The 25,330-nt window shown below is 40.6% G+C and overlaps 2 protein-coding genes across 6 annotated transcripts in view; one reads left to right on the plus strand and one right to left on the minus strand.

The window, feature by feature from the left end:
* LOC138963849 (B-cell receptor-associated protein 31-like) overlaps nucleotides 1–21,816 on the plus strand; it is a 30,673-nt gene extending 8,857 nt beyond the window's left edge. For 2 of the 5 annotated variants that reach the window (XM_070335703.1, XM_070335704.1), the window contains exons 2-8: nucleotides 5,757–5,914; nucleotides 10,863–10,963; nucleotides 12,580–12,727; nucleotides 14,475–14,613; nucleotides 16,403–16,502; nucleotides 17,849–17,949; nucleotides 19,957–21,816. In XM_070335703.1, the coding sequence (XP_070191804.1) occupies nucleotides 5,823–5,914; nucleotides 10,863–10,963; nucleotides 12,580–12,727; nucleotides 14,475–14,613; nucleotides 16,403–16,502; nucleotides 17,849–17,949; nucleotides 19,957–20,016 (741 nt within the window). In that variant the 5' untranslated portion in view covers nucleotides 5,757–5,822 and the 3' untranslated portion in view covers nucleotides 20,017–21,816. Of the gene's footprint in view, nucleotides 1–5,137; nucleotides 5,185–5,621; nucleotides 5,644–5,756; nucleotides 5,915–10,862; nucleotides 10,964–12,579; nucleotides 12,728–14,474; nucleotides 14,614–16,402; nucleotides 16,503–17,848; nucleotides 17,950–19,703; nucleotides 19,740–19,956 lie in introns of those variants that run through there. The other 3 variants (XM_070335705.1, XM_070335706.1, XM_070335707.1) reach the window with 3 other exon arrangements.
* LOC138963847 (uncharacterized) lies at nucleotides 13–4,103 on the minus strand. Its single transcript, XM_070335701.1, has 8 exons — nucleotides 3,825–4,103; nucleotides 2,998–3,108; nucleotides 2,750–2,860; nucleotides 2,477–2,611; nucleotides 1,983–2,156; nucleotides 1,759–1,849; nucleotides 1,341–1,489; nucleotides 13–790 (listed from the first exon to the last, which is right to left on the minus strand). The coding sequence occupies exons 1-8, from the start codon at nucleotides 3,837–3,839 to the stop codon at nucleotides 530–532; spliced, it is 1,047 nt and encodes a 348-aa protein (XP_070191802.1). The 5' UTR covers nucleotides 3,840–4,103; the 3' UTR covers nucleotides 13–529.
* Nucleotides 21,817–25,330: the final 3,514 nt, after the last annotated feature.

The raw sequence follows: 25,330 nt of genomic DNA on the forward strand, positions 1-25,330 counted from the left end.
AATAACATCATGTTTCTTTTTCTGAACCCATTACAAAAAGTGGAAGTGATTCAGATTCTGTATTCAGAATTACACAATTTCAAAATCTGACAGCATAATTTACATGATATGACATTGTGTCACTGCTGGCACATGAACTTGTTTTGTTGTTGGTCAAATATACATTTATTAAAATTAACTTGTGGAGTCATACTAGTACATACAAAGTAAATGAACACAAACTTGTACAAAACAAACAGCTCAGCTGAAGAAACCATTTTAACATAATTTTCTAGTCAACCAAAATAACATTCTCATTTTCAAGACAAAATGTTTCTGTAATATTTTTCTTGCACTCAAAAAGTAATGTGTGCAAAAACCCATGGAAACAATCAAACAGCTGTTACAACCATACAGAGAGGCAATTAAAAATTTGAAAACTAAAAGTCAAACATGTCCAAGTCCTCAGGACATTTTGGTGCTTGAGGAAGAGACAGACGAAAAATATCCCTCCATGTTGTGTGTCGGTATTCAAGAGCAATTACCCCATCTACTGCAAGCGCGCTGGAATGTATCCTGTATAAACATTGTTGGGACTGGGGTAAGTATCCCGAATGGCCCACACACAACATGAAGGGATAGCCCTCCTGTTACCAGCCCCCAAACGACCATGCTGCCAGAAAACAAACTGGCGATAGGCAGCATGGCGATTGGAGGCGGCTTCGCCTCCCTCTTCCGCAAACACCAAAATGTCCACCCGCTGCCTCCTGCTCAGGTGTAGCACGAACGGATGTAAAATGATGTTCATCTCCTGCAAAAGAAAAAAGAAATAATAATTGTAATCATCAAAGTAACAACACATCACATTGACCCGGGTTCGAATCCCTGTTGGGCCTTGAGTGGGGCGCCTGGTAAAGTGCGACCTTTGCCGCGCTTTTAGTTTCCTACACAGCAAAGATAAAGCGCGTTGTAAATATCCAAATTTCATTTTTTTTCAAATACAAAAATAAGAAATACAAAAATAAATAAATAATAATAATTGGACTCCAAGGACTACATACCAATGTGAACTTCAAGGGAAGAGGAAAGTCGTTCACTAAAAGAAATTTGCTATTACAGTTTAGATTTTTGTCTAACAGAGAGAACCCAAGGGGGAAAAAAACCCTCTTCATTATAAGTGGAAAATCACAATAATAGAGTCCACTATAGTATGAGTACTAGCAGGTTCCACTGTATATCATTACATACAACTATATTACCCTGCACAAGTACACAATCTGACCATGACTGTGTTTATCTTTTTTTTCATGTAAATATTTTTTTAATAAATACTTTTTTATATAAAAAATGGGCATACGTACAGGCATTCTTGATATGCACTGAGTGCGGCGCTGGCAGCAGATCCGTTCTGCAGGTGTGGGCATGTGCCGACAATGTCGGCACACACACCAGTCCGGCCAGGCTGCATGGTCTGGTGATGGTGCAGGTGTTGGCACAGACGACTGATCGGCTGTTTTCAACAGAAAGCATTTTTATTTCTTAATTTATGATACATATTTTATGATTACCAATGTCAAAGTAAAAAAAATCAATAATGCACCATGGATGTAAATATATTTTTTTTGTTTTGTTTTTTGTATACAACAACAACAAAACCATTGAAAAAATACTTTCAGCAGAATGCAGAAACAAAATACTACATAGAGAGCTCACACAAAATACCACAATAATGACAAGAGCAAACTTATATCAGAACACCATAAAGCAGAAGTTACTTACCAAGCATGTCAAAAACAAGACCTGGTTGTGCAACAGCCAGGTCGAGGGCCAGTTGTCGCAGTTGTGCAATATCCAGCTGTTGGATCTGAGTCTGTAATAATGTAAAGACAACAAACATGTTTTAAAATGAAACATGTGTGCTGTTATCATTATCTGTGTATACATGCGAAAGACTTTGCTATTCATATCTCCTCATAATAATGTCAAATTAATTAAAAACACACCTGCAAGTTATTCCTGTGCTGCTGCGCAGTGGGGATGCCGGCCACATCCCACCTCCCTCGACCACCTCTCCCCCTGCCACTTGAAGAGCCCCGCTGCTGTGCTGTCGCCCCTCGTCCTCCTCTCCTCCTTCCTCTCCCCCTGTCTCCTCCTCTTTCGTTACTTGTGGAACATGTCTGAAAACAGCATTAATAAAACATTTGTGTCTTCAACATGAAGAACTAATTTACATCTAATGGTAACTTCTCCAATTCTCTCATCTATGTGTGCCAAACTAGCACATTTTCTCCTCAAACTATAGCGAAACCTGTGGTATCCAACAACGAAGGGGCCCAGACAAAAAGAGTTGGATACCACAGGTAGTTGGATACCACAGGTCAGATTCAGACTAAGTAATACGTATTTGGGTAATTCCCCAGTTGTATATCACAGGGTATTTGGATAAGACCAGTATGGATACCACAGATTTCACTGTAATGTACACATGAAAACACACCTGATCTTGTTCTTGAGGCTGACCACCTCCTCTTCCTCTTCCCCTTCCTCTTCCTCTCCCCCTTCCTCTTCCTCTCCCCCTGTGAGGTGCGGGTGAGTCTACTGTGCACGTGTCATGATCACCCGTCGGGCTTGTCTGAAATCAACAATAATAAAATAGTTGTATCTTCAGCATGTAGAACTAATTTTCATATAATTAATTGTAAGCTCTTCAGTCTCATCTATTAGAGCCAAAATAGCAAATGTTCTCAAACTAATGGACATGAAAACACACCTGATCTTGTTCTTGAGGCTGACCACCTCCTCTTCCCCCTCCCCTTCCTCTCCTCCTCCCTCTCCCTCTGTGGGGTGCAGGTGAGTCTGTTTCATGATCACTCCGGCTTGTCTGAAATCAACAATAATAAAATAGTTGTGTCTTCAGCATGTAGACTAATTTTCATATAATTAATTGTAAGCTCTTCAGTCTCATCTATTAGAGCCAAAATAGCAAATGTTCTCAAACTAATGGACATGAAAACACACCTGATCTTGTTCTTGAGGCTGACCACCTCCTCTTCCCCCTCCCCTTCCTCTCCTCCTTCCTTTCCCTCTGTGGGGTGCAGGTGAGTCTGTTTCATGATCACTCCGGCTTGTCTGAAATCAACAATAATAAATTAGTTGTATCTTCAGCATGTAGAAATACATCTGGTAAGCTCTCCACTCTTTTTGTCATCTGTGAGTGCCAAACCAGTTTTTACTAGCAAATTTTCTCATCAAACTAATGTATATGAGAACACACCTGGGGGTATGGGTGGGGTTATGAGAGAAATACTTAGGTTAGGACTGCTAGACAGTCAAAGTCTTCTTCTGTCACATTCTTTGCACATGATTCTAGAGGGAGCAAAGAGGGAAGGAGGGCATCATCCATCAAACAAGTGATGACCAAGGAATAATAGAAAATTAAAAACCAACCGAGTACTTTATGCTGTTTACATGTTCTGAGCAAAAGTCCACAAGTACATTGAATGATTGATGTAGTGCTACAGGGATTACGACAGATCTAGAAGCAACCCATCGAAAGCAAAAAGAAGCTAAGAGGCATACAGCCTATGCTCCAAAGTTCATGAAGGCTGTTACCCTTTATAATTATCAAGATCTACGAGTATGCTTACTCTTACCGTCAAACTCAGAAAATGCGAGTGGGGCGGTTTTTGCGGTAGTGACATGAATGACTCTCACTCTGTCACTCTCATGTCGACAGATTGCTTCCAGTTCTTCTTCTTCTTGATAATGTAGAACACTTTTGGATCCCAAATCTAAATAGACTTAAGTTAGGGGCGAAAAGTTATTGCACGGCCTTTGAAACTTACCGATGGCGACGACATAGTGATGTTGTACTTGTCAATTGATAGCGGCAGTAGTGGCGGAAGTAGGGAGTTCCCTTGACTTCCGGTGACGATTACGCCAAAGGCCTTGTTGAATAATGTTTAGGCCTACGAATTCTTTTTCTCGAAAATATCGTACCAACAATTTTTTTCTGTGTTCGAATACTGTAGCCAATCCTCCTTCTATCAACTTTAAAGGACGTTTATGAGATTATTTGTACAAGTGACCAAAATGAATTAATTATTGAGCTACAGCCACATGTGTTACTTTAAGTGAGAGTCGAGATCAAACGTAACTGTGAGGCATATTACTCGTAAGTAGTGATGTGTAATATTGCTTTGGTCGTGTTCTGGTCATGCTGTACTTATTCGAAAAACAGGCTGAGCACTCCCGGTTGACAGTTTGATCATCGGATTTTGTGTGACACGTACTGACGTTGGCATTATTTCGGTTGAGTCATTAGGTAGGATGTCCCACTAATTTGTTAAGTCAACAAGCCGTGATAATCTTGAACTTTAAATCAAGTATTTGCAGATAAAGCGCAAACGACTGTATATGTTATTGTTACATTTACACCATAAAAGGCATAACATAATTTTAAGGTGCTGTCATTTTCTTAGGTTCAGCTTTAGGCAACTGTTTTACTATCCAATGGCTTGATGGCTGAATGTAAAGTTGATCTGTACTAAAGCAACACTTGAAAAAGTTTCTCCTGTCTCAATATAAGCAAAATCATTTATCCTTTAGTTACTTTACACCAAAGCCCAGAATCAAAGATACAATTCAACATTTACCTATTTACACTGTTTTTAAAACAATGAAATTCTCTATGGAAGTGCAGAAAAGGTTCCAGTAAATTTTCATGTCATTTGTTTTGCAAACCTTAACCTCAATCATCAGGTTATTACTTAATTTGAAAAAAGCACGGTTAGCTGTGTAGAAATCATTATCAAAATCAAATCACCCTCTTTAAATATTTTTACACTATTTTGGTCTGCAGTTTTTTGAGTTGCAAACAAGAAATCATAACAAATCCTTTTCACGATAGAATAGTCAGGTTGGTACTCCACTACGGTACCAAATGTTAATTTTACCCATGATCTGTTACTGTACGTTACTTTGTAAAAACACCAAACAGCAAGTACAAGGTACTGAATTTACATTTAATGGGCTATGCTCACATCAGTTAAACAGTATTTCTAACTAAGCTACCTGTCTCAAGTCAAAATAAAGGGTTAAATTAATGGTTGTGCTTTTTTGGTTGTGTGTACATCTTTACAAAAAAGGATGGTGTAATTCAGTAACATACAGAAGGCTCAGAAGATCTGCAGGTCCATTTGAAGGGTAATTTCTCTTTTATTTAGCTCATACTCATAGCGAAACACCTCTATGAATTTTTAGAACTAACTCGTCACGCCACTCTTTCAGAGTGACGTTTCTTTACTTTGACGTAATAGATTGCACGAGGCTTTAGAAGAGATCGAGGTTCCAAAACAAGCGTCTTCAATTTAGCTGCCTCGACTGCAGGACATTTTCAGTAAAATACACGTAAATACAGTATGTAGGATAAACAGAATACTTCATGGCTTGCTGTGTCATACAAGATTTACACTCGTTGCTTTTTCAAATAGTGAACAGCTCGCTTTCGCTCGCAGTTCAATATTTAAAAAAACAAACCTCGTGTAAATCTGGTATGACACAGCAAGCCATGTAGTATTCTCTATATGGTCTTCTAATAATAGTAATATTTTTCATCTGCCAACATTTTCCAGTTCTGGATAAGGAGCATCTCAAAATTGAAAGGCAGGTGACATTATTTTGATCACAGTTTATTTAAAGATTGTTCTGTGTGTAATTATATGCATAGCTTGTTGTGTGTGCAAGAAGGAACTAAATTCTTGTTCTTTTATGTGCAGAGTCGTGAGCAGACCATTTTAGCGCTTGCTTGACCAGTGTAACCCCAACCTGCAACGCACTTGACCATGACGCTGCAGTGGACGTTCGTGGCAGCATGTCTCTACGCGGAGATCTTCATCATCACTCTTCTTCTTCTGCCCTTCATCTCTCCCACCACGTGCGTAAAACTAGAATTGAAAATGATGTTTTTATATTAGAGTGAAATAAATGCTAGTACTTAGTACTAGTAGCTGACCCAGAATAAGTCTTCTTCTTCTTCAGCGTTCAACGTTATGTCAGCGTTCGGTTGTGTCCTTATAAGCTCAGGCCTGCTGATTGTATGAACTCGCAGGTTCGGCGCAGGTCTTCCACAGTTCCCCAAAGTTCCAGAATAAGTCAATACAAATTACAATGTAACCCTTGTTTTAAAAGGTCTTACAGTTGAAAAGGAGGGCTTCTTAAAATAGAGGTAACTTCGCAGACACTTTGGCCAACAAATCTGAAAAAGCGAGGTTCCACAACAGGGGTTTGACTGTATATATTAACAATGTGACAGTGTTTACAGATAGATATATTGTGTGCATTTGTTTAGGCAAAAAAAAAAAATTGTCTGTTTCTGGTCACCCGACCGACCCTAAATTTCGGCGCCGACCCTAAACTTTTTTTTTCCAAACTCAAAATTTTTTTTATTTTTTTTTTTGTGTGGTAAAGGACAGGGTGAGAAAATGAACAACAAAAACGTGTGAAAACGAAAGTCCGCTGACGATTTGTAAATGTGTTGAGTGTCTTGTCTCTATGTATAGTGAATCCAGTCTCTTTGCGCGATTTTTAAAGTTAGTTTTATTGGTCTACATTTGGGGTAAAAAAAAAAATTTAAAAAAAATCCCTACCTACCGACCCTATTTTTTTTAGCCATGTTACCAGAAACAGACAATTTTTTTTTTTTGCCTTAGTTTGTTAGATTGTGTCATTTGAACTGTGTGTGTCTGTTTTGTGGGAAAGGTAGTCAAGATTTTATCTATTCGACCTAAGGACATGTATCACACACACACACAGACAGAATGTGTTTTGCGTTTTATGAGAGAAAGAGAGAACATTATTTAGACATTGAAACTTTTCTCCCTTTTGTGTTAACGATTAGTCTGTGCCAGTGTGAGTGCATGTGTGTTTGAAAAGAACTCCTTGCAATAATTGTATGCTCAAAAGAGCGCAAAGATCAAATCTGACATTGAGACGGCGGCCAGTGATGAGAAGGTAAAAGGTTCGACCAAGCCTGGCACTGCAAGTTTTGCTCTGGTTGTTTCTACAGCGTGTGTTCTTTGCACAACACACCTTTTCGTGACAGACTGGCATCAGTTGCTAGGTTACTGTCGGGCAGGTGTGCAGCGATCACATACAGCAAGAAGATCCACTGAGACAGATTTGATGTGTAGAGCTCATCAGTGTCTGCTCAGTAAATATCAAACAGTTTTATCTTTTTTGTTTAAGCTGTAGGAGTGGCTCTGAGCAGGCTTGCAGCGGTTTGTAGATGACATCAACTTCTATTCTGAGGCCATACATACTGATTACTGTCCAGTGAAACCCCCTTTGTACAACCTTCAACATTCTAAGAAAATCAGGTCTTCGAAGGGAGGGCAATGATGATAATGAAATCATTTTTTTCATTTTCATTTTCATTACTTTATTGTCCCATCGCTGGGAAATTCGGGTCGCTTCCTCCCAGTGGAAAGCTAGCAGCAACGGAGTCGCGCTACCCAGGTGTCTGCATGTTTAGGTGTATTCAGCCACCTGCACTTATGGCAGAATGACCAAGGTCTTTTACGTGCCATTGTGATGACACGGGGGTGGGACATGGCTTCCGTCTCTGGGTCTGCACATAAAGTTGACCCGTGTCCGTCCCGGCCCGAATTCGAACCTGCGACCTTCCGATCACAAGTCCAGTGCTCTACCAACTGGGCTACACGAAATTGAGAAGAGTTTCCCTGGACGGCAGTAGAAGGGAGGGCAATGATGATAATGACATTGAGTAGAGTTTCCCTGGACGGCAGTAGAAGGGAGGGCAATGATGATAATGAAATTGAGTAGAGTTTCCCTGGACGGCAGTAGAAGGGAGGGCAATGATGATAATGAAATTGAGTAGAGTTTCCCTGGACGGCAGTAGAAGGGAGGGCAATGATGATTATGACATTGAGTAGAGTTTCCCTGGACGGCAGTAGAAGGGAGGGCAATGATGATAATGACATTGAGTAGAGTTTCCCTGGACGGCAGTAGAAGGGAGGACAATGATGATTAGGCCAAAAAAAATAATAGGTGTGGTTACGGTAACATAGCCAATAAAAATAGGGTAGGAAGGTAGGCAATCACTTTTTTTTTTTTTTACTTTTTTTTCTAATGTGTACAAATTAAACCTACTTTACAGGGAAATAAGTGTGCGACTCGGGCGCTTTCGCTTTTATAGCGTTTTCTGCACTCGTTTTCTGCACTCGTTTTCTTGTGTGTTTTTTGTTTTTTTGACAAATGTAATAAAAAGTTATAGGGTCGGCCCCTAAAAATAGGGTAGGTCGGGTTACCGTAACCACACCTATTTTTTTTTTACGCCTTATGACATTAAGTAGAGTTTCCCTGGACGGCAGTAGAAGGGAGGGCAATGATGATAATGACATTGTGTAGAGTTTCCCTGGACGGCAGTAGAAGGGAGGACAATGATGATAATGACATTGAGTAGAGTTTCCCTGGACGGCAGTAGAAGGGAGGGCAATGATGATAATGACATTGTGTAGAGTTTCCCTGGACGGCAGTAGAAGGGAGGACAATGATGATTATGACATTGAGTAGAGTTTCCCTGGACGGCAGTAGAAGGGAGGACAATGATGATAATGACATTGAGTAGAGTTTCCCTGGACGGCAGTAGAAGGGAGGGCAATGATGATAATGACATTGAGTAGTTTCCCCGGACGGCAGTAGAAGGGAGGGCAATGATGATAATGACATTGAGTAGAGTTTCCCTGGACGGCAGTAGAAGGGAGGACAATGATGATTATGACATTGAGTAGAGTTTCCCTGGACGGCAGTAGAAGGGAGGGCAATGATGATAATGACATTGTGTAGAGTTTCCCTGGACGGCAGTAGAAGGGAGGACAATGATGATAATGACATTGTGTAGAGTTTCCCTGGACGGCAGTAGAAGGGAGGGCAATGATGATAATGAAATTGAGTAGAGTTTCCCTGGACGGCAGTAGAAGGGAGGGCAATGATGATAATGAAATTGAGTAGAGTTTCCCTGGACGGCAGTAGAAGGGAGGGCAATGATGAAATTGAGTAGAGTTTCCCTGGATGGCAGTAGAAGGGAGGGCAATGATGATAATGAAATTGAGTAGAGTTTCTCTGGACGGCAGTAGAAGGGAGGGCAATGATGATAATGAAATTGAGTAGAGTTTCTCTGGACGGCAGTAGAAGGGAGGGCAATGATGATAATGAAATTGAGTAGAGTTTCCCTGGACGGCAGTAGAAGGGAGGGCAATGATGAAATTGAGTAGAGTTTCCCTGGATGGCAGTAGAAGGGAGGGCAATGATGATAATGAAATTGAGTAGAGTTTCCCTGGACGGCAGTAGAAGGGAGGGCAATGATGAAATTGAGTAGAGTTTCCCTGGATGGCAGTAGAAGGGAGGGCAATGATGATAATGAAATTGAGTAGAGTTTCCCTGGACGGCAGTAGAAGGGAGGACAATGATGATTATGACATTGAGTAGAGTTTCCCTGGATGGCAGTAGAAGGGAGGGCAATGATGATAATGAAATTGAGTAGAGTTTCCCTGGACGGCAGTAGAAGGGAGGGCAATGATGATAATGACATTGAGTAGAGTTTCCCTGGACGGCAGTAGAAGGGAGGGCAATGATGATAATGAAATTGAGTAGAGTTTCCCTGGATGGCAGTAGAAGGGAGGGCAATGATGATAATGACATTGAGTAGTTTCCCTGGACGGCAGTAGAAGGGAGGGCAATGATGATAATGACATTGAGTAGTTTCCCTGGACGGCAGTAGAAGGGAGGGCAATGATGATAATGACATTGTGTAGAGTTTCCCTGGACGGCAGTAGAAGGGAGGGCAATGATGATAATGACATTGTGTAGAGTTTCCCTGGACGGCAGTAGAAGGGAGGACAATGATGATAATGACATTGTGTAGAGTTTCCCTGGACGGCAGTAGAAGGGAGGACAATGATGATAATGACATTGAGTAGAGTTTCCCTGGACGGCAGTAGAAGGGAGGGCAATGATGATAATGAAATTGAGTAGAGTTTCCCTGGACGGCAGTAGAAGGGAGGGCAATGATGATAATGAAATTGAGTAGAGTTTCCCTGGACGGCAGTAGAAGGGAGGGCAATGATGATAATGACATTGTGTAGAGTTTCCCTGGACGGCAGTAGAAGGGAGGACAATGATGATAATGACATTGAGTAGAGTTTCCCTGGACGGCAGTAGAAGGGAGGGCAATGATGATAATGACATTGTGTAGAGTTTCCCTGGACGGCAGTGCAAATCATGCATGGAGTTAACGAGCAACAACTTTGTGTTTTTCCTGGCACTGATAGCAATGTTCATGACACTGTGTAGAGTTTCCCTGGCAGCTTTCCTCTTGGCAGCCAGGACTCTGCTTGTCAAACAGTTACATTTCTTTATGTTGACGATGAGATGTTATGTCTGCTAGTGAGTTGAATCGGTCCGGCATATCCTAATAGTAATAGGTTGAAGGGTCGTTAACAACCAGCAAACAACCAACCAACTATGACTGCTAGCCATGTCAGTTATGTGATATTACTCTTTTTTCTGTTGACGAGTGACAGTCATATAGATGTTTGGATCTTAATTACAACACATGCTTGTACAGCTCTTGCTATATCAGTAGCCGCACCACTGAACAGTTGAGGATTGCTCAATTTGCTGTTTGACATTTAGGTTTAAGAGGTGGTGAAAAATCTAATGTAGATAATAAACACTTTACTGGACTGTGCATCAGTGTAGGTATAAACGTTGATATGTGCATGTATGATATTAGATTACAGGTACGTTCTATGTAATTCTTCTTGATTTAAAGCTAACAGTACAGGTTGCTGCTTTTGTTTCAGGTGGCAGAAGGTCTTTCGGTCCAAATTCTTGGCAATGATAAAGAGCTATGCCAACATCTATTTCACCGTCTTCATCGCCATTCTCTTGCTCCTCTTCCTCGGTGAGTGGATTAACAACGCTTGGTGTTTACTGAGATTAACCCTGGTGGCTGAATTATCTCCCAGCAGTCCTCGCACCATTGGCTGAATTATCTCCCAGCAGTCCTCGCACCATTGGCTGAATTGTTTTCAGCAATGCTGTAAGACTGATGGGTCACGTTGGAAAAATATATTTTTAATATGATTATTTTTGAGAAAAAAATGTATGTGTCATATATATACCATTGGAAAGCTAACACATTGTTCTACATTGTTTGTGAAGAAAATGTTTTGTTTTTCATTTTGAAAATTGTGTTGCATGAATGAATGCAAAATAAAAAGTAAACAAACAGCAGCATGCCAAGACAAATGAACACCAAACTTACTTGAATTTCTCTATGAGATAATAAAGTATTCTTATTCTTATTCTTGACTGCTGTTTCATGATTTAAACAAATCCTTACAAAGCACACAAAAACACAGAAATGATTTTCTATCCATTCAAGGGGAGCCCACTGTACATTCACAGGCAAAAATGCAATATTTGCACCGTCAGTCACATCGCGATCATCATGGCACTAAAATCCTTCTTCTGACAATGTCGTTTTGGTGGCATTAGTCCACTTATTCAAGCAAGAGTTCTGTTCAAAAGTTGCAGCATTATTTTCAAGATATGTTTGGGCATTTCTGTTTGTTTCTAATGCCCTTGTTTCAATGTCAGATTGCTTGAAAAATAAATTGAAGGGATCGATTGACTCGCGAATAGAAGTGCCGCCATTTTGGTCAGCCGCGTTGTTGCTTCGAACATTAACTCGGACCGAACATGGTCACTCTTGTGCCAATCCTTTGATGGAAAGTCCATTAATCGCTTGTTAAACATTGCTGATTTCCAATTCATCAGACATGGGACTGGTCCGAATTTTATCGGAATTCCGATATTTTTCTTAGCTCACAGACCATTCTTGAGATCGATGCAAATTCGTTGAGAAAAAAAAAGTTGGGGGGGGGGGGGGGGGGGGGGTATGAACCGTTCAGCTGAAGCTGTCTGCGTCTGAAGTCAGTGCATTCGCACCCCAGCACTCGCGTGAACCCATAGCAGTATCATGGGTCGCGTTTGATTGCCTGTCGATCTCCGACAATTATCGCCTAGGCCTAATTATTTACACCGATGGCGGTGTTACTGACCCCCCGCGGGTTAGGGGGGAGTCCCATATTGGTTGGGACGAGAAAGAATTTACCCGATCCTCCCCAGCATGTCGTAAGAGGCGACTAACGGATTCTGTTTCTCTTTTACCCTTGTTAAGTGTTTCTTGTATAGAATGTAGTCAATTTTTGTAAAGATTTTAGTCAAGCAGTATGTAAGAAATGTTAAGTCCTTTGTACTGGAAACTTGCATTCTCCCAGTAAGGTAATATATTGTACTACGTTGCAAGCCCCTGGAGCAAATTTTTGATTTGTGCTTTTGTGAACAAGAAACAATTGACAAGTGGCTCTATCCCATCTCCCCCCCCCCCCCCTTTCCCCGTCGCGATATAACCTTTGTGGTTGAAAACGACGTTAAACACCAAATAAAGAAAGAAAGATTGTGTTACTGTGAGGAGTGAAACATGGTTTTTTTTGTTTGATTTGTTTCTACCAGAATCCATTCGAGAGGTTCGTAAATATTCTGAGCCAATGGAGGCGGAGGACCTGAAACACCACCCGGAGGCGGAGACCCTGTACCACATGAAGCTGTTCCGGGCTCAGCGCAACCTATACATCGCAGGCTTCGCACTCTTCCTCCAGTTGTCAGTTCATTATATCTTGCCTTTATTACATCTTCTTGGGTTGAAACTCAGTCCAACATACATGTGTTTTTACATTCATAGACATTTTTTCCCCCTGCTCTTTAGGCAGCCATACTGGAATTTCAGGGCATTCATGCTTGGTATTATCATGTTTCTCTAACTTTAACATGGGTTACTTACAGGATCTTTTGCGTGCGTACTTGGTATTATACTTGCCTGTACACATTTAATCAAAAGAGGACACAACAAGAAGTACACACGAAGGGGAATAAGGCACCAGCAGGTCTGCACATAAGTTGAACTGGAAGATTGGAAAAATCTACGTCCTTAACCCACCAGCTGCAATTGGGATGGCATCACTCAGCCTTCCACATGGGAGGCTCATGTCTTAGGCCAAAAAAAAAATAGGTCTGTTTACGGTAACCCGACCGACCCTAGTTTTTAGGCCCAACCCTAATCTTTTTTTGGATCGTCTGAAAAAGAAAAAAAACGCATCCAAAATAGAGCTGTTTGCGCTCAAACAGCAGACGACAGAAGGGAGGTAAGCTCAAAGTACTGTTTATAGTTATGTTGGGCAAAAACAGGGATTGATGAGAAGAAATGAACTGTGAAACATCATAGAGAGGGGAGAAAAAAATAAAAAAAAGCCGACCTACCGACCCTATTTTTTCACCCTATGTTACCGTAAACAGACCTTTTTTTTTGTTGGCCTTATCCATTAGGCTACTGAGCCTGTCTCTCAGGGCTTGAAATCCTCCTCCTGATGTAGGGTTTTCTCTAATAAAAGCCCCTTTTTCACCTCTAGAAATGCTTGAAGCCTGTCACTGTTGTCTCTCTTTCACTCAAGCTGATGCCCAGATTGCATGCCTCTGGATCTAATTCTTTAAAATTGTGAGGGGGGGAGCTCCAAAAATCTGATAATATCCGGTCTTTAGATCAGGGGTCTTGAAATAAGAGGTTGATTGTGTGTCTGTTGTGGCAAGTCTTTGTGCACGTCTTGATTGTTGTCTGTTGTGGCAAGTCTTTGTGTACGTCTTGATTGTGTGTCTGTTGTGGCAAGTCTTTGTGTGTCTGTTGTGGCAAGTCTTTGTGCACGTCTTGATTGTGTGTCTGTTGTGGCAAGTCTTGATTGTGTGTCTGTTGTGGCAAGTCTTTGTGCACGTCTTGATTGTGTGTCTGTTGTGGCAAGTCTTTGTGTGTCTGTTGTGGCAAGTCTTTGTGCACGTCTTGATTGTGTGTCTGTTGTGGCAAGTCTTTGTGCACGTCTTGATTGTGTGTCTGTTGTGGCAAGTCTTTGTGTACGTCTTGATTGTGTGTCTGTTGTGGCAAGTCTTTGTGTACGTCTTGATTGTGTGTCTGTTGTGGCAAGTCTTTGTTCACGTCTAGATTGTGTGTCTGTTGTGGCAAGTCTTTGTGTACGTCTTGATTGTGTGTCTGTTGTGGCAAGTCTTTGTGTACGTCTTGATTGTGTGTCTGTTGTGGCAAGTCTTTGTGTACGTCTTGATTGTGTGTCTGTTGTGGCAAGTCTTTGTGTACGTCTTGATTGTGTGTCTGTTGTGGCAAGTCTTTGTGTACGTCTTGATTGTGTGTCTGTTGTGGCAAGTCTTTGTGCACGTCTTGATTGTGTGTCTGTTGTGGCAAGTCTTTGTGCACGTCTTGATTGTGTGTCTGTTGTGGCAAGTCTTTGTGCACGTCTTGATTGTTGTCTTCCAGACAGACGCCATGACTTTGAGTGTCGTTGTTGCAGCGTGGTGCGGAGACTAGTGGTGTTGATTGCGACGGAGGCTACGCTGATGGCAGAGTGTCAGGCTTCCAAACGACAGGCAGAGAGCGCAACCACTGCCGCACAGAAAATGCTGGACGAGAAAGACAACTCCAAGAATGATGTGAGAATCCTAAAGGCTGAGCCTTAGTCAGCCAGCTTCACAAAGTAGACTTTGTCTGGTTAATTTGAGGCTGAAGACCAGTGATCGTTTTGTACATTGGATGATTCATACAGCCTTTGTTTGGGTGTGCATCTGTCTACGCATTAGTGATTTTAACTTTGTGTGGGTGTACATGTATCTACACATGTGTGATTTCAACTTTGTGTGTCAGACATGGGACTGGTCTGAATTTTATCGGAATTCCGATATTTTCCTTAGCTCACAGACCATTCTTGAGATCGATACAAATTCGTTGAGAAAAAAAGGGGGGTGGTGGTGGTGGTATGAACCGTTCAGCTGAAGCTGTCTGCGTCTGAAGTCAGTGCATTCGCACCCCAGCACTCGCGTGAACCCATAGCAGTATCGCCTAGGCCTAATTATTCACCGATGGCGGTTTGCGGGTTGTTTTGATTGGCTGCCGATCTCCAAACGCCGAAGGTGAAAAGGGTAGCATCATGGCGTCTGGATTCCGTATTTTGTTGGCTGTGGAAGCTCTTACGATCGACGACCAAAGTGTGAAAAACAAATGGAAAGCCAACTGGCTGTCAGAAGAAGTGACTGTCATTATCAACAAGAAAAAAAGGCGCCAGCTCATCAGTTGGCGACAGTATCGCCAAGATATCCATTCCCGGTCAGGCCGTGTGCACGTGGTGCGACAACGGCCACTGCGTGGTGAAATACGGGCTTGGTGAAAAAAATGTGTTGGTTCTGAAAGTTTTCAAGTCAGTTTTGTGTGTGTGTGATTGTTATAAATTACACTTTTGTTTAAAATGCTAAACATATTATTCTTGTGGTTTGTATAGCTTTTTAAAAAGGCATGATCTAATTTTTTGCTATCAGGAGAGGCCCCAAAATGGCCTTTATAATGCTAACGTTCATTTTCCGTCAGGGGGCTTTGCCCCCCCGAACCCCCTACTGGGGCGTTGCCCCTGGACCCCGGCTTACTTTCCTACTTTTTGAACATTTGCTGGTCTCATGTCTGTGTGTCTGTACATCTACACGTGTGATTTCAACTTTGTGTGGGTGTACATCTACACGTGTGATTTCATCTTTGTGTGGGTGTACATCTACACATGTGTGATTTCATCTTTGTGTGGGTGTACATCTACACATGTGTGATTTCAACTTTGTGTGGGTGTACATCGACACATGTGTGATTTCAACTTTGTGTGGGTGTACATCTACACATGTGTGATTTCAACTTTGTGTGGGTGTACATCTACACATGTGTGATTTCAACTTTGTGTGGGTGTACATCTACACATGTGTGATTTCAACTTTGTGTGGGTGTACATCTACACATGTGTGATTTTAACTTTGTGTGGGTGTACATTTACACACATGTGATTTCAACTTTGTGTGGGTGTACATCTGGTGTGATTTCAACTTTGTGTGGGTGTACATCTACACACGTGTGATTTCAACTGTGTGGGTGTACATCTACACATGTGTGATTTCAACTTTGTGTGGGTGTACATCTGGTGTGATTTCAACTTTGTGTGGGTGTACATCTGGTGTGATTTTAACTTTGTTTGGGTATATTATACATGTGTGATTTCAACTTTGTGTGGGTGTTTGTCTGTCAGGAGTTGGCCTGTGAGAATCATCCTTAACAGTTTCAAACTTTAAAGATGTGAAGATTTTTAGTAAAGAACAAGGTGACTGTTTCATTCTTCTGTTACTGAGTTATTGGTTTGGTGAAAAAATGTAGTTTTTAATCTGTTTTTATTTTGTTGTTTTTTCTCCTTAGAACAAGGATACCAAAGCGAAGGAGAAGGGAGATAACTTGGCCAACAGGGACGCTGAGGAACTTAGCAAAACACATGAACAGTTGGAGCAAACCAAAGAAGGTTTGTGTTTTTGTTTTTCTGTTTACTCTAGGCTTTTGCTCAGGCTACAAAAAACCATTCCGACCAGAGGTTGTCCAAATGAGCAGAATAACGAACCAGAGACAATTAACACAGCACTGACCGCTATGCCACTGGCCCTGCTGAAGATTGATCTAAAATTTAATTAGCTCAGAAAGATTATGAATTTCAGACTTTTTTCTACTGATATGATACCATACCCATCGTTCAGTCAACTCAGTCAAGATACCCATTGTTCGGTCAACTCGGTCAAGATACCCATTGTTCAGTCAACTCGGTCAAGATACCCATTGTTCAGTCAACTCGGTCAAGATACCCATTGTTCAGTCAACTCGGTCAAGATACCCATTGTTCGGTCAACTCGGTCAAGATACCCATTGTTCGGTCAACTCGGTCAAGATACCCATCGTTCAGTCAACTCGGTCAAGATACACATTGTTCAGTCAACTCGGTCAAGATACACATTGTTCAGTCAACTCGGTCAAAATACCCATTGTTCAGTCAACTCGGTCAAGATACCCATTGTTCGGTCAACTCGGTCAAGATACCCATTGTTCGGTCAACTCGGTCAAGTCAGTTGTCTTTTTGTCTCCAACCGAAAGTTGCATTAATTGTGAATGCTTGGTATTGACCTTCAATTGAACGTTCCATTCCTCGCGCCCCCTAATTGGCGTAGAGGCGCGTCCCCCGGGTGGTGGATGGGGGAGCCTTCTCTACTAACTTCTGAGAGAAGGTCGCATCACTCTCGATGCCGTGAACCTAATTAGGATCTTTTTCTTGTTTCTTTATTTCTGCCTCCCCAAAGTCCTTTTACTTTCCTTTTCTCACCCATAAAATTCTTCACTTATTAACCTATTATTATGGTTCTTGTATAGAATATAGTCAATGTTTGTAAAGATTGTAGTCAAGCAGTATGTAAGAAATGTTTAGTCCTTTGTGCTGGAAACTTGCATTCTCCCAGTAAGGTCATATATTGTACTACGTTGCAAGCCCCTGGAGCAATTTTTTGATTAGTGCTTTTGTGAACAAGAAACACTTAACAAGTGGCTCTATCCCATCTCCCCCTTTCCCCTATCTCATCTCCCCCCTTTCCCTCGACGCGATATAACCTTCGTGGTTGAAAACGACGTTAAACACCAAATAAAGAAAGAAAGAACGTTCCATTCAGTAATTTAAAAAAAAACACTTTTTTTTCTGTGGGAGTGGCTAATGTATGTGCAGTCCAAATTCTGTATTTAGATCTCCAATTTTAAGACTTGTCTCCCTTGAAGGATCTTGTTTTCTAAGATTTCTCTTCACAAGAACCATTTTGTTGTTATTTTCTCCAGATTTGTACCACGCCAAGCTGGAGTTTGCGGCGATGAAGAAGCAGGCCGAGTCAGTCAATGAGGAGTATGACAGACTGTTGGAAGAGCACACCAAACTCCAGGTAACCTGTCGTTCTTCTTGTCTTGCCGTCAAGTCTTTCAGGCATGGGAATTCTCCTTGGATCCTCAGGTTTCTGAGGAAAGCTACACATCAGAGAGGAAAAAATTCCTACTCCGAGAAAAAAATCGAGGAACAAAAATAGAGAAAGACAATAATGTCCTCCATAAAACCGTCCCGTCCCTTCGTAGAGTAGACACTGCGGTCGCTGGATTTATTAGAACAGATGTTGCTGTTTACTTGTGTGTGAAAGAGTATAAGTGTGTTCAAATTGTATTAATTCAGGTGAAGTATTAAATTGATACTGGCAATACAAAACATATTGAATTTGGTCATTATTTTTGCTCTGTAAAATTCATGAAACATACTCCCAGAACGTGCCAGATTGCACAGATTTTAATCTAGGTTGAACAAAATTCTGGGGGAGCCGGACCCCCCTAGTTTTCAGAGATTTGTCTTTAAATCAATTCCCATGCCTGTCTTTTCATTCTCTGTATCTTCAGCTCAGTGAATAGTAGGCATATTTGCATGAATGTGATGTGTGCGTGTGTGCGTACACATTTGTATTAGCATTTTATTTTAATAATTTATCCGTATAACATGTTACCGGTGAGTAAATCACTCAATGCAAATGTTAGTGAGCCTAGCTTGCGAGGAGAGCATTCACTGGTAGAACTGTTCAATTTAGAGGCCGAAAAAGCCCTGAAATTCATTTTCGTCACCTATGCTATATTTTGCTGGCATCTACAATCAAATTAAGCTGTAGTTAAAACGCTCTTGACATAGTTTGTGAAAGGTCCGGTGTATGGCCAAGAAAATCGTTGAGTGATTGTCTATTTGTCTATTAGGTCTTTGGTCGTGGGCTTTGAAATAGCTCAGTCGGTAGCAGCTCTGGCTTCAAAATCAGTTGTCTATATCTGCTTGGGTTCGATCCCCACGTTCAGCGAGGGATTTATTTCCCAGAGTCAACTTTGTGCAGGCTCTCCTCGGTGTCCGAACACCCCAGTGTGCACGCATGTGCACGATAAAGAAGCCAAGTTGACAGTGAAAGTGTCAGGGCTTGGATACATCAATACACGCATGCAGGGAAAACAAGGATAATAACGGGTAACGCCGTATTCTGTAAGGCAGCTCGCTTTGCCCAGGGAGAAAGCAGCCCGAATTTCCATGAGGGTAACCTCACAGGACTGGGTGGCCGAGTGGTAACGCACTTGCGCTCGGAAGCGAGAGCTTGCAAGTTCGACCTTGGGTCAGGGCGTTAGCAATTTTCTCCCCCCTTTCCTAACCTAGGTGGTGGGTTCAAGTGCTAGTCTTTCGGATGAGACGAAAAACCGAGGTCCCTTCGTGTACACTACATTGGGGTGTTAAAGATCCCACGATTGACAAAAGGGTCTGTCCTGGCAAAATTGTATAGGCATAGATAAAAATGTCCACCAAAATACCCGTGTGACTTGGAATAATAGGCCGTGAAAAGTAGGATATGCGCCAAAATGGCTGCGATCCGCTGGCCGATGTGAATGCGTGATGTATTGTGTAAAAAAATTCCATCTCACATGGCATAAATAAATCCCTGCCCCTTGAATATGTGCGCGATATAAATTGCATAAAATAAAAATAAAAAAATAAATCCCTGCGCTTAGAACTGTACCCACTGAATACGCGCGATATAAGCCTCATATTGAATATTGAATGAATTGAAGAGGACGATATGAATCTTATCCTTATCCTTACTCAATATACTCTGTTTCTAGTGTACAGAAAAAGGTGTCAGTTCTGTAAGGTTTAGATAAAGGACGCAAGTTCACAGCGAAAGTCTCGGGGTTTGAAAACATGAATACACGCATGTAGGAAAACAGAAGAGAAAAAAAACGGTAGCGCCGTATACTGTACGGCAGCTTGCTTTCCCCAGGGAGAAAGCAGCCCGAATTTCCATGAGAGTAACCTCACAGGACTATTTGAATCTTATCCTCATCCTTATTCTTACTCAATATAATGTGTTTCTTGTGTACAGAAAAAGGTGTCAGTTCTGGAAGGTTCCGGAGCAGGTACTGAGGACAAGAAAGATAACTGAACAACGCAGTGACGCCGTCCTTCCACCGTGCTAAATGTCCCAACATTCACGTTGTCGCAACCTATCATCATAACACACAGTTAACTTTACCTGTGTTGTCACTGTGTATAACAGCTCAAGCCATGTGAAAGTACGGATGTATTATTTCCAATTTGGGTCTACATTTCATGAGTGTGCGGGTTTCGTAGAGTGGAATCAGAGGCTGTGTTTATGTATATTCTGATTTAAACTATTCACTTGAACATTTTGATTTTTGTGAGTGTGTGCATATCTGTACATTTATCTTTAGTGTTCTGCATTATGACATTAGTATCTGCTAGCTTTTTCAGGCTGTTTTCAGTGAGACCTATTATGATTAAATTGAAAACCAAGTTTTGATGTTCACATCGTCTTTGCTTGCTCTTTTAGGTGGTTGTAACTACCAAATGCTAATATATTTATATATTCTGTTGAACTTTGCCTTTCAGCATCTCAGTCTTTCGCTTAATGATCATTTTAACTGACTTAATCCCTGTAAAAGTTGTTTTAGTTGCTTAGAAACCCCCTAGAAACAGCTTCAAAATCAGATGGCTTGGGTGTGCTTCCACTTGGTTTCCTGAAATGCTTACATTAATTATGCGATTGGTATCAGAATGTCCCACCTGTAAGACTTGTGGAACAGAATCAGGGAACCATTAGCTTTTCTGAAATTACCCACATTCTGGTGATGTCTAATTTGGCTTATTTTACCACTGATTTTAAACTACTGAACTATAGTCTGTAGACTCTCACTCAGTCAGCAATTGGAGTTGTTAATGGAGTTTTTGTTTTCTTACAGCTGTCAGTTTATAACAGCAAATGTGTGTGTTGAAAACAGAAAACACTTATCTTTTGAAGCAGATTATACATAAGTCAATACAGACTTGCACGACCAATACAAAAAACCAACGTTACGTGAACAACCAATTCAATATTTAACATTGCGTGTTTCTGTTTGGTGTTGTTCTCATATTTTTCCCCTCCATTCTCTTTTTATTTTTTAAATTGATAATTCTTTCAGAACATATCATGACAAATAAAAACAGTTAAAACACAAGTCCCAAGACCTGATCTCCAGTTATTAAAGCCAAGAGCCAGTACTTCATTAAATTTAAATAATTCTCACGGAATGAAATGTGTACATTTTGACAAACAGCTTAAATTTCATGTCTTTTCTGATGGAAATGGAGAGCCATCAACTTTGTTTGTGTTAATAAATTTGTCTGGGCGTGTTTTCGTTTGCATACGCTGCAGTTATTGTTTAAAGTCAGTTGTAAATAACATTGGATGAGGTGGCATTTGTGATATAATTAGAGTTGTGACCCTGTGGCTGCCTTATCTGTCATATTGTGTGTTTTTCATCAACAAACCTGTACTGTATTTTCATCAAGATAATTCCAGGCATATTTAATTTGAATCGACAATGCAATGCGTTAGCTTATCAATGCTGATTGGCTGTATTCCTGTCATTTTTTTTCTGATGAAGTCAGTCTATAGCTTTTCATTTTCTTGTCAAAGTCCGCTCTGTTGTGCAATAAATTTGCTTAACAAATTCCTCTATAAGTGAAGTTAAGTTTGGCTCCTTGTATGGCTAATGGAAGGAGTTATTATTAGATTATAAATCTAGATTTTGGTTTGGTATTTGTATTGACATGTATAGCATATTCATAAGCTATTAGTTGTAACGTTGGCAAAGCTCATCAAAAAGTGTTTGTATTGATTACTGTTATTTTCACCAGTAATTGCTAATTAAAGAAAATAAACTCATTCTGAAAAAAAAAACATGCCTATTTTCGCATTTTGGAATTCCACTGGATTCAAGTTGGATGGTACATGTAGTGTACATGTATTATATTTTAATACTTGTGGTGCAACTGAACAAGCAATGGAAAATGGTCTTATGTCTGTATTTCACACCTCATAGTCTTGGTAGAATATGGTACTGTTGGTTAGAATAGGACCTTTCGTATTATAATGTACTTGTACGCACACTCATTCTGGTGACAGAAAGAAAAATGCAAGTATTATGGCAACAAACTTCCCGTTGTAAGAGTGGCTTCAGGTGAGGTGCCACTTGTGCAAATAAAAGGGCTTACAGAAAGTGTATAGATAAGTTCTGGTAGAGAATAATCTGTTGATGCTCAACATACACACACAACCCTTGCCCCAAAACACACACACACAAACTTGAAGAAAACAAATGAAAAAAGCAAACAATAAGTACACAAACAAATTTTACAAATTCAATCAATTTATTTATCATTTTCCCCATGGAAACGTTCAAATACAGAAAACAGATTTCACAAAATATGTCAAAAATACTACATGTGTACAGCAATTAGAATAATGTCTATTTTTCTTAAAGCAACACTCGTTTGCCGTAATGGTGTCTTTAGAATAAATTCCACATACAAAATAAAAATTTAAATCCATAATCGAGCATCATCAAGATTGTTCCACTCAGGGAGAAACACTTTCAAAGAAATTAAAAATGAAAAGCCATTCAACAATGCATCATAGTTAATTATCTTATGCGCGCGCTTTACAGTGTAACTAAAACACATCTGTGATGTGTGATGTGTAAATGTTTGTTTTCAAGCAACATACTCATGCAGGTTTTCATAACAACTTTACAAGCGAAAAGGAAAAACATCTTCACATTTGCTTGGGTTAGCATCAAAGACAAAATTTGCACCTTCTACATGAAAGGCACAAGAAATAAAGCAATAGAACTCAAGATGAGAGGATGGTACAAAAGAGATCATGAAACATCGATCTTCAAAGTTTCAGTGTATTTTAAGTGTAGAATATTTTGGCCAAACGAGAAACACGTCCAAAAGGTACAAAAACCAAACATGAAGAACACAGAAATGAGCAAATCAAAGATGGTAAAAGAGTGATTCCAAGCGCATGACAAGTGTGCATCAGATATGCACACTTTCTTTCTTTCTTTCTTTATTTGGTGTTTAACGTCGTTTTCAACCATTCAAGGTTATATCGCGACGGGGGAAAGGGGGGAGATGGGATAGGGGAAAGATGGGATAGAGCCACTTGTCAATTGTTTCTTGTTCACAAAAGCACTAATCAAAAAATTGCTCCAGGGGCTTGCAACGTAGTACAATATATGACCTTACCTGGAGAATGCAAGTTTCCAGTACAAAGGACTTAACATTTCTTACATACTGCTTGACTAAAATCTTTACAAACATTGACTATATTCTATACAAGAAACACTTAACAAGGGTAAAAGGAGAAACAGAACCGTTAGTCGCCTCTTACGACATGCTGGGTAGCATCGGGTAAATTCTTTCTCGTCCCAACCAATATGGGACTCCCCCTAACCCGCGGGGGGTATGCACACATTTCAATGTACAAATAGTCTGAGAGTACAGGGGAACACCTCCACGAATCCGAGAAAATCAGGTATCAAAAAGGGGGGCTCTTACATTGGAGGTACACTTCGTCAGTTTGTTTGTTTGTTTGTTTGTTTATTTGTTGCTTAACGTCCAGCCGACTACGCAGAGCCATATCAGGACGAGGAAGGGGGGGATGAAAGGGGCCACTTGTCAAGTGATTCCTGTTTACAAATGCACTAACCCATTACTTGTGTCCCAGCAGGCTTTAGTAAAACTAAATTAATACCTACTGGAAGATTACCAGTTTCCAGTATGTTAAAATAGGCTTAACCTATCTACTGCTGGACTTACATCAGAACACTAACAGATTAAACTATACATGAATCGCGAGACAAGCGGCAAGAGAAGAGATTTTTGGAAAAAATACAGGTGAATGAGCAAGAAGGCAGAAAAAAGAAAAGAATTCATGAAGGAAAAGAGAGCATGACAGGAAAGAGGAACCAAAAATCTACCTAACAGCAAACTTAGTCTAGAAAGCTCCTGCGGTTCCAAAAACAGGAGGGGCTTTTAATTTCATAACCGCAGTGCCCCACTGCGGGAGAGAAAATCAGGTATCAAAAAGGGGGGCTCTTACATTGGAGGTACACTTCGTCAGTGGCCTTCGAAGACCTCGCATCTTCAAAATCATAGTTCTGAGATAATGAGTGTTTTTAAAATCAAATTCCTCTTCACCAGATCAAAACGTGTAGATACGAGGTTTTCACTTTTTTGTTTTGAACTTTTTTGTTTTGAATTTAAGGAACAATTACGAGGATTTTCAACAGACTCACAGGGATTCAAACAGACAATACGAGGTTTTCCCGCTAATGTCTCAACACCCAACGGCAATACGAGGTTTTTAAAATCAGGGGAAAAAGACCTTTGCAAAATAGATAGAGTTACAAGCTTTTCACAGATGATAGGGAAAAAATCAAGGGACGGAACCATGCAAAAATCCGAAAATCGGGAAAATGTAAGTTACGAGGTCTTCGAAGGCCACTGACGATTTACAGGGGTATGAACAGAACATGTGAAATAGTAAGTTCTTAAATAGGAGGAAGTCTTAAATTGGGGGATCTTAAAAAGTGGCTTCCACTGTATACACACACAATCATCCTAACTCAAAACTATTGTTCAAACAAAGAGAAGGAAAGATAACCTCAATATTTAACAAATCAGAAAGTGGGGTGAGGGAGGCCAACTTTAGCTGTATTGTCAGTTAAACAGTTCGTGCGTGAGCGTAAAAAAAGAAAGTAGGCAAAAGTAAAAACTGTTTATTACAAGACCAAAAAACGTGGTTAAAAAATCAGTTCACTCAAAACAACAAAACACAAGGACAGCCACCAACTTCACTGAATCTATCTTTTTCGGGCATAAATGTTGCATACCCTATGTTCCCAGAATGACAGAAGAATTTCATGCAGAAAAAGCACAGGTTCCAAGCTAAGATTTCACCCCACCTATCACTTTTTTGTAAATGCAAAGGAAGCACCACCCATTCTAACCTCACCCCGGAATAAAACACAAAAAAGGTAGAGCAATCTATTGTAACCTGCTACATAAAATATCAAACAGGGATGGGACTCTCTTGTAATGAAAAACGAGGAAATCCCTTTTTTGTAGGGGGGTTTGGGGGCATGCTCTCCTGATTTTTTTTTTAAATGGTGCATTAAAATCTGTGCAATCTGGTGCATTCTGAGACTAAAATTCAACTCGTTTGGATCAGGTAAAAAAGACATTCTCCTCACTCCCACCAAAAAAACCACACAAAAAACCCAACCAAACAAAAAACACTTTCACACAACAATGGTAACATTGTAATGGTGTATACAAACGCAATGAACCATGTATCCATAATCCAATACTGGCAATAGAATGATCCAAGTGACGCCCCAATGCAT

Source organism: Littorina saxatilis, linkage group LG4, assembly GCF_037325665.1.
Source record: "Littorina saxatilis isolate snail1 linkage group LG4, US_GU_Lsax_2.0, whole genome shotgun sequence".
In the NCBI taxonomy this organism is placed as follows: domain Eukaryota; kingdom Metazoa; phylum Mollusca; class Gastropoda; order Littorinimorpha; family Littorinidae; genus Littorina; species Littorina saxatilis.

Bases quoted from the DNA above. Each gene is read 5' to 3' on its own strand.
- LOC138963847 (XM_070335701.1), bottom strand. The intron at 2,612-2,749 runs GTGTGTTTTCAT...TGTTGATTTCAG, and splicing joins AGCCTCAAGAACAAGATCAG to ACAAGCCCGACGGGTGATCA. The intron at 1,490-1,758 runs GTAAGTAACTTC...TGTTGAAAACAG, and splicing joins TCTTGTTTTTGACATGCTTG to CCGATCAGTCGTCTGTGCCA.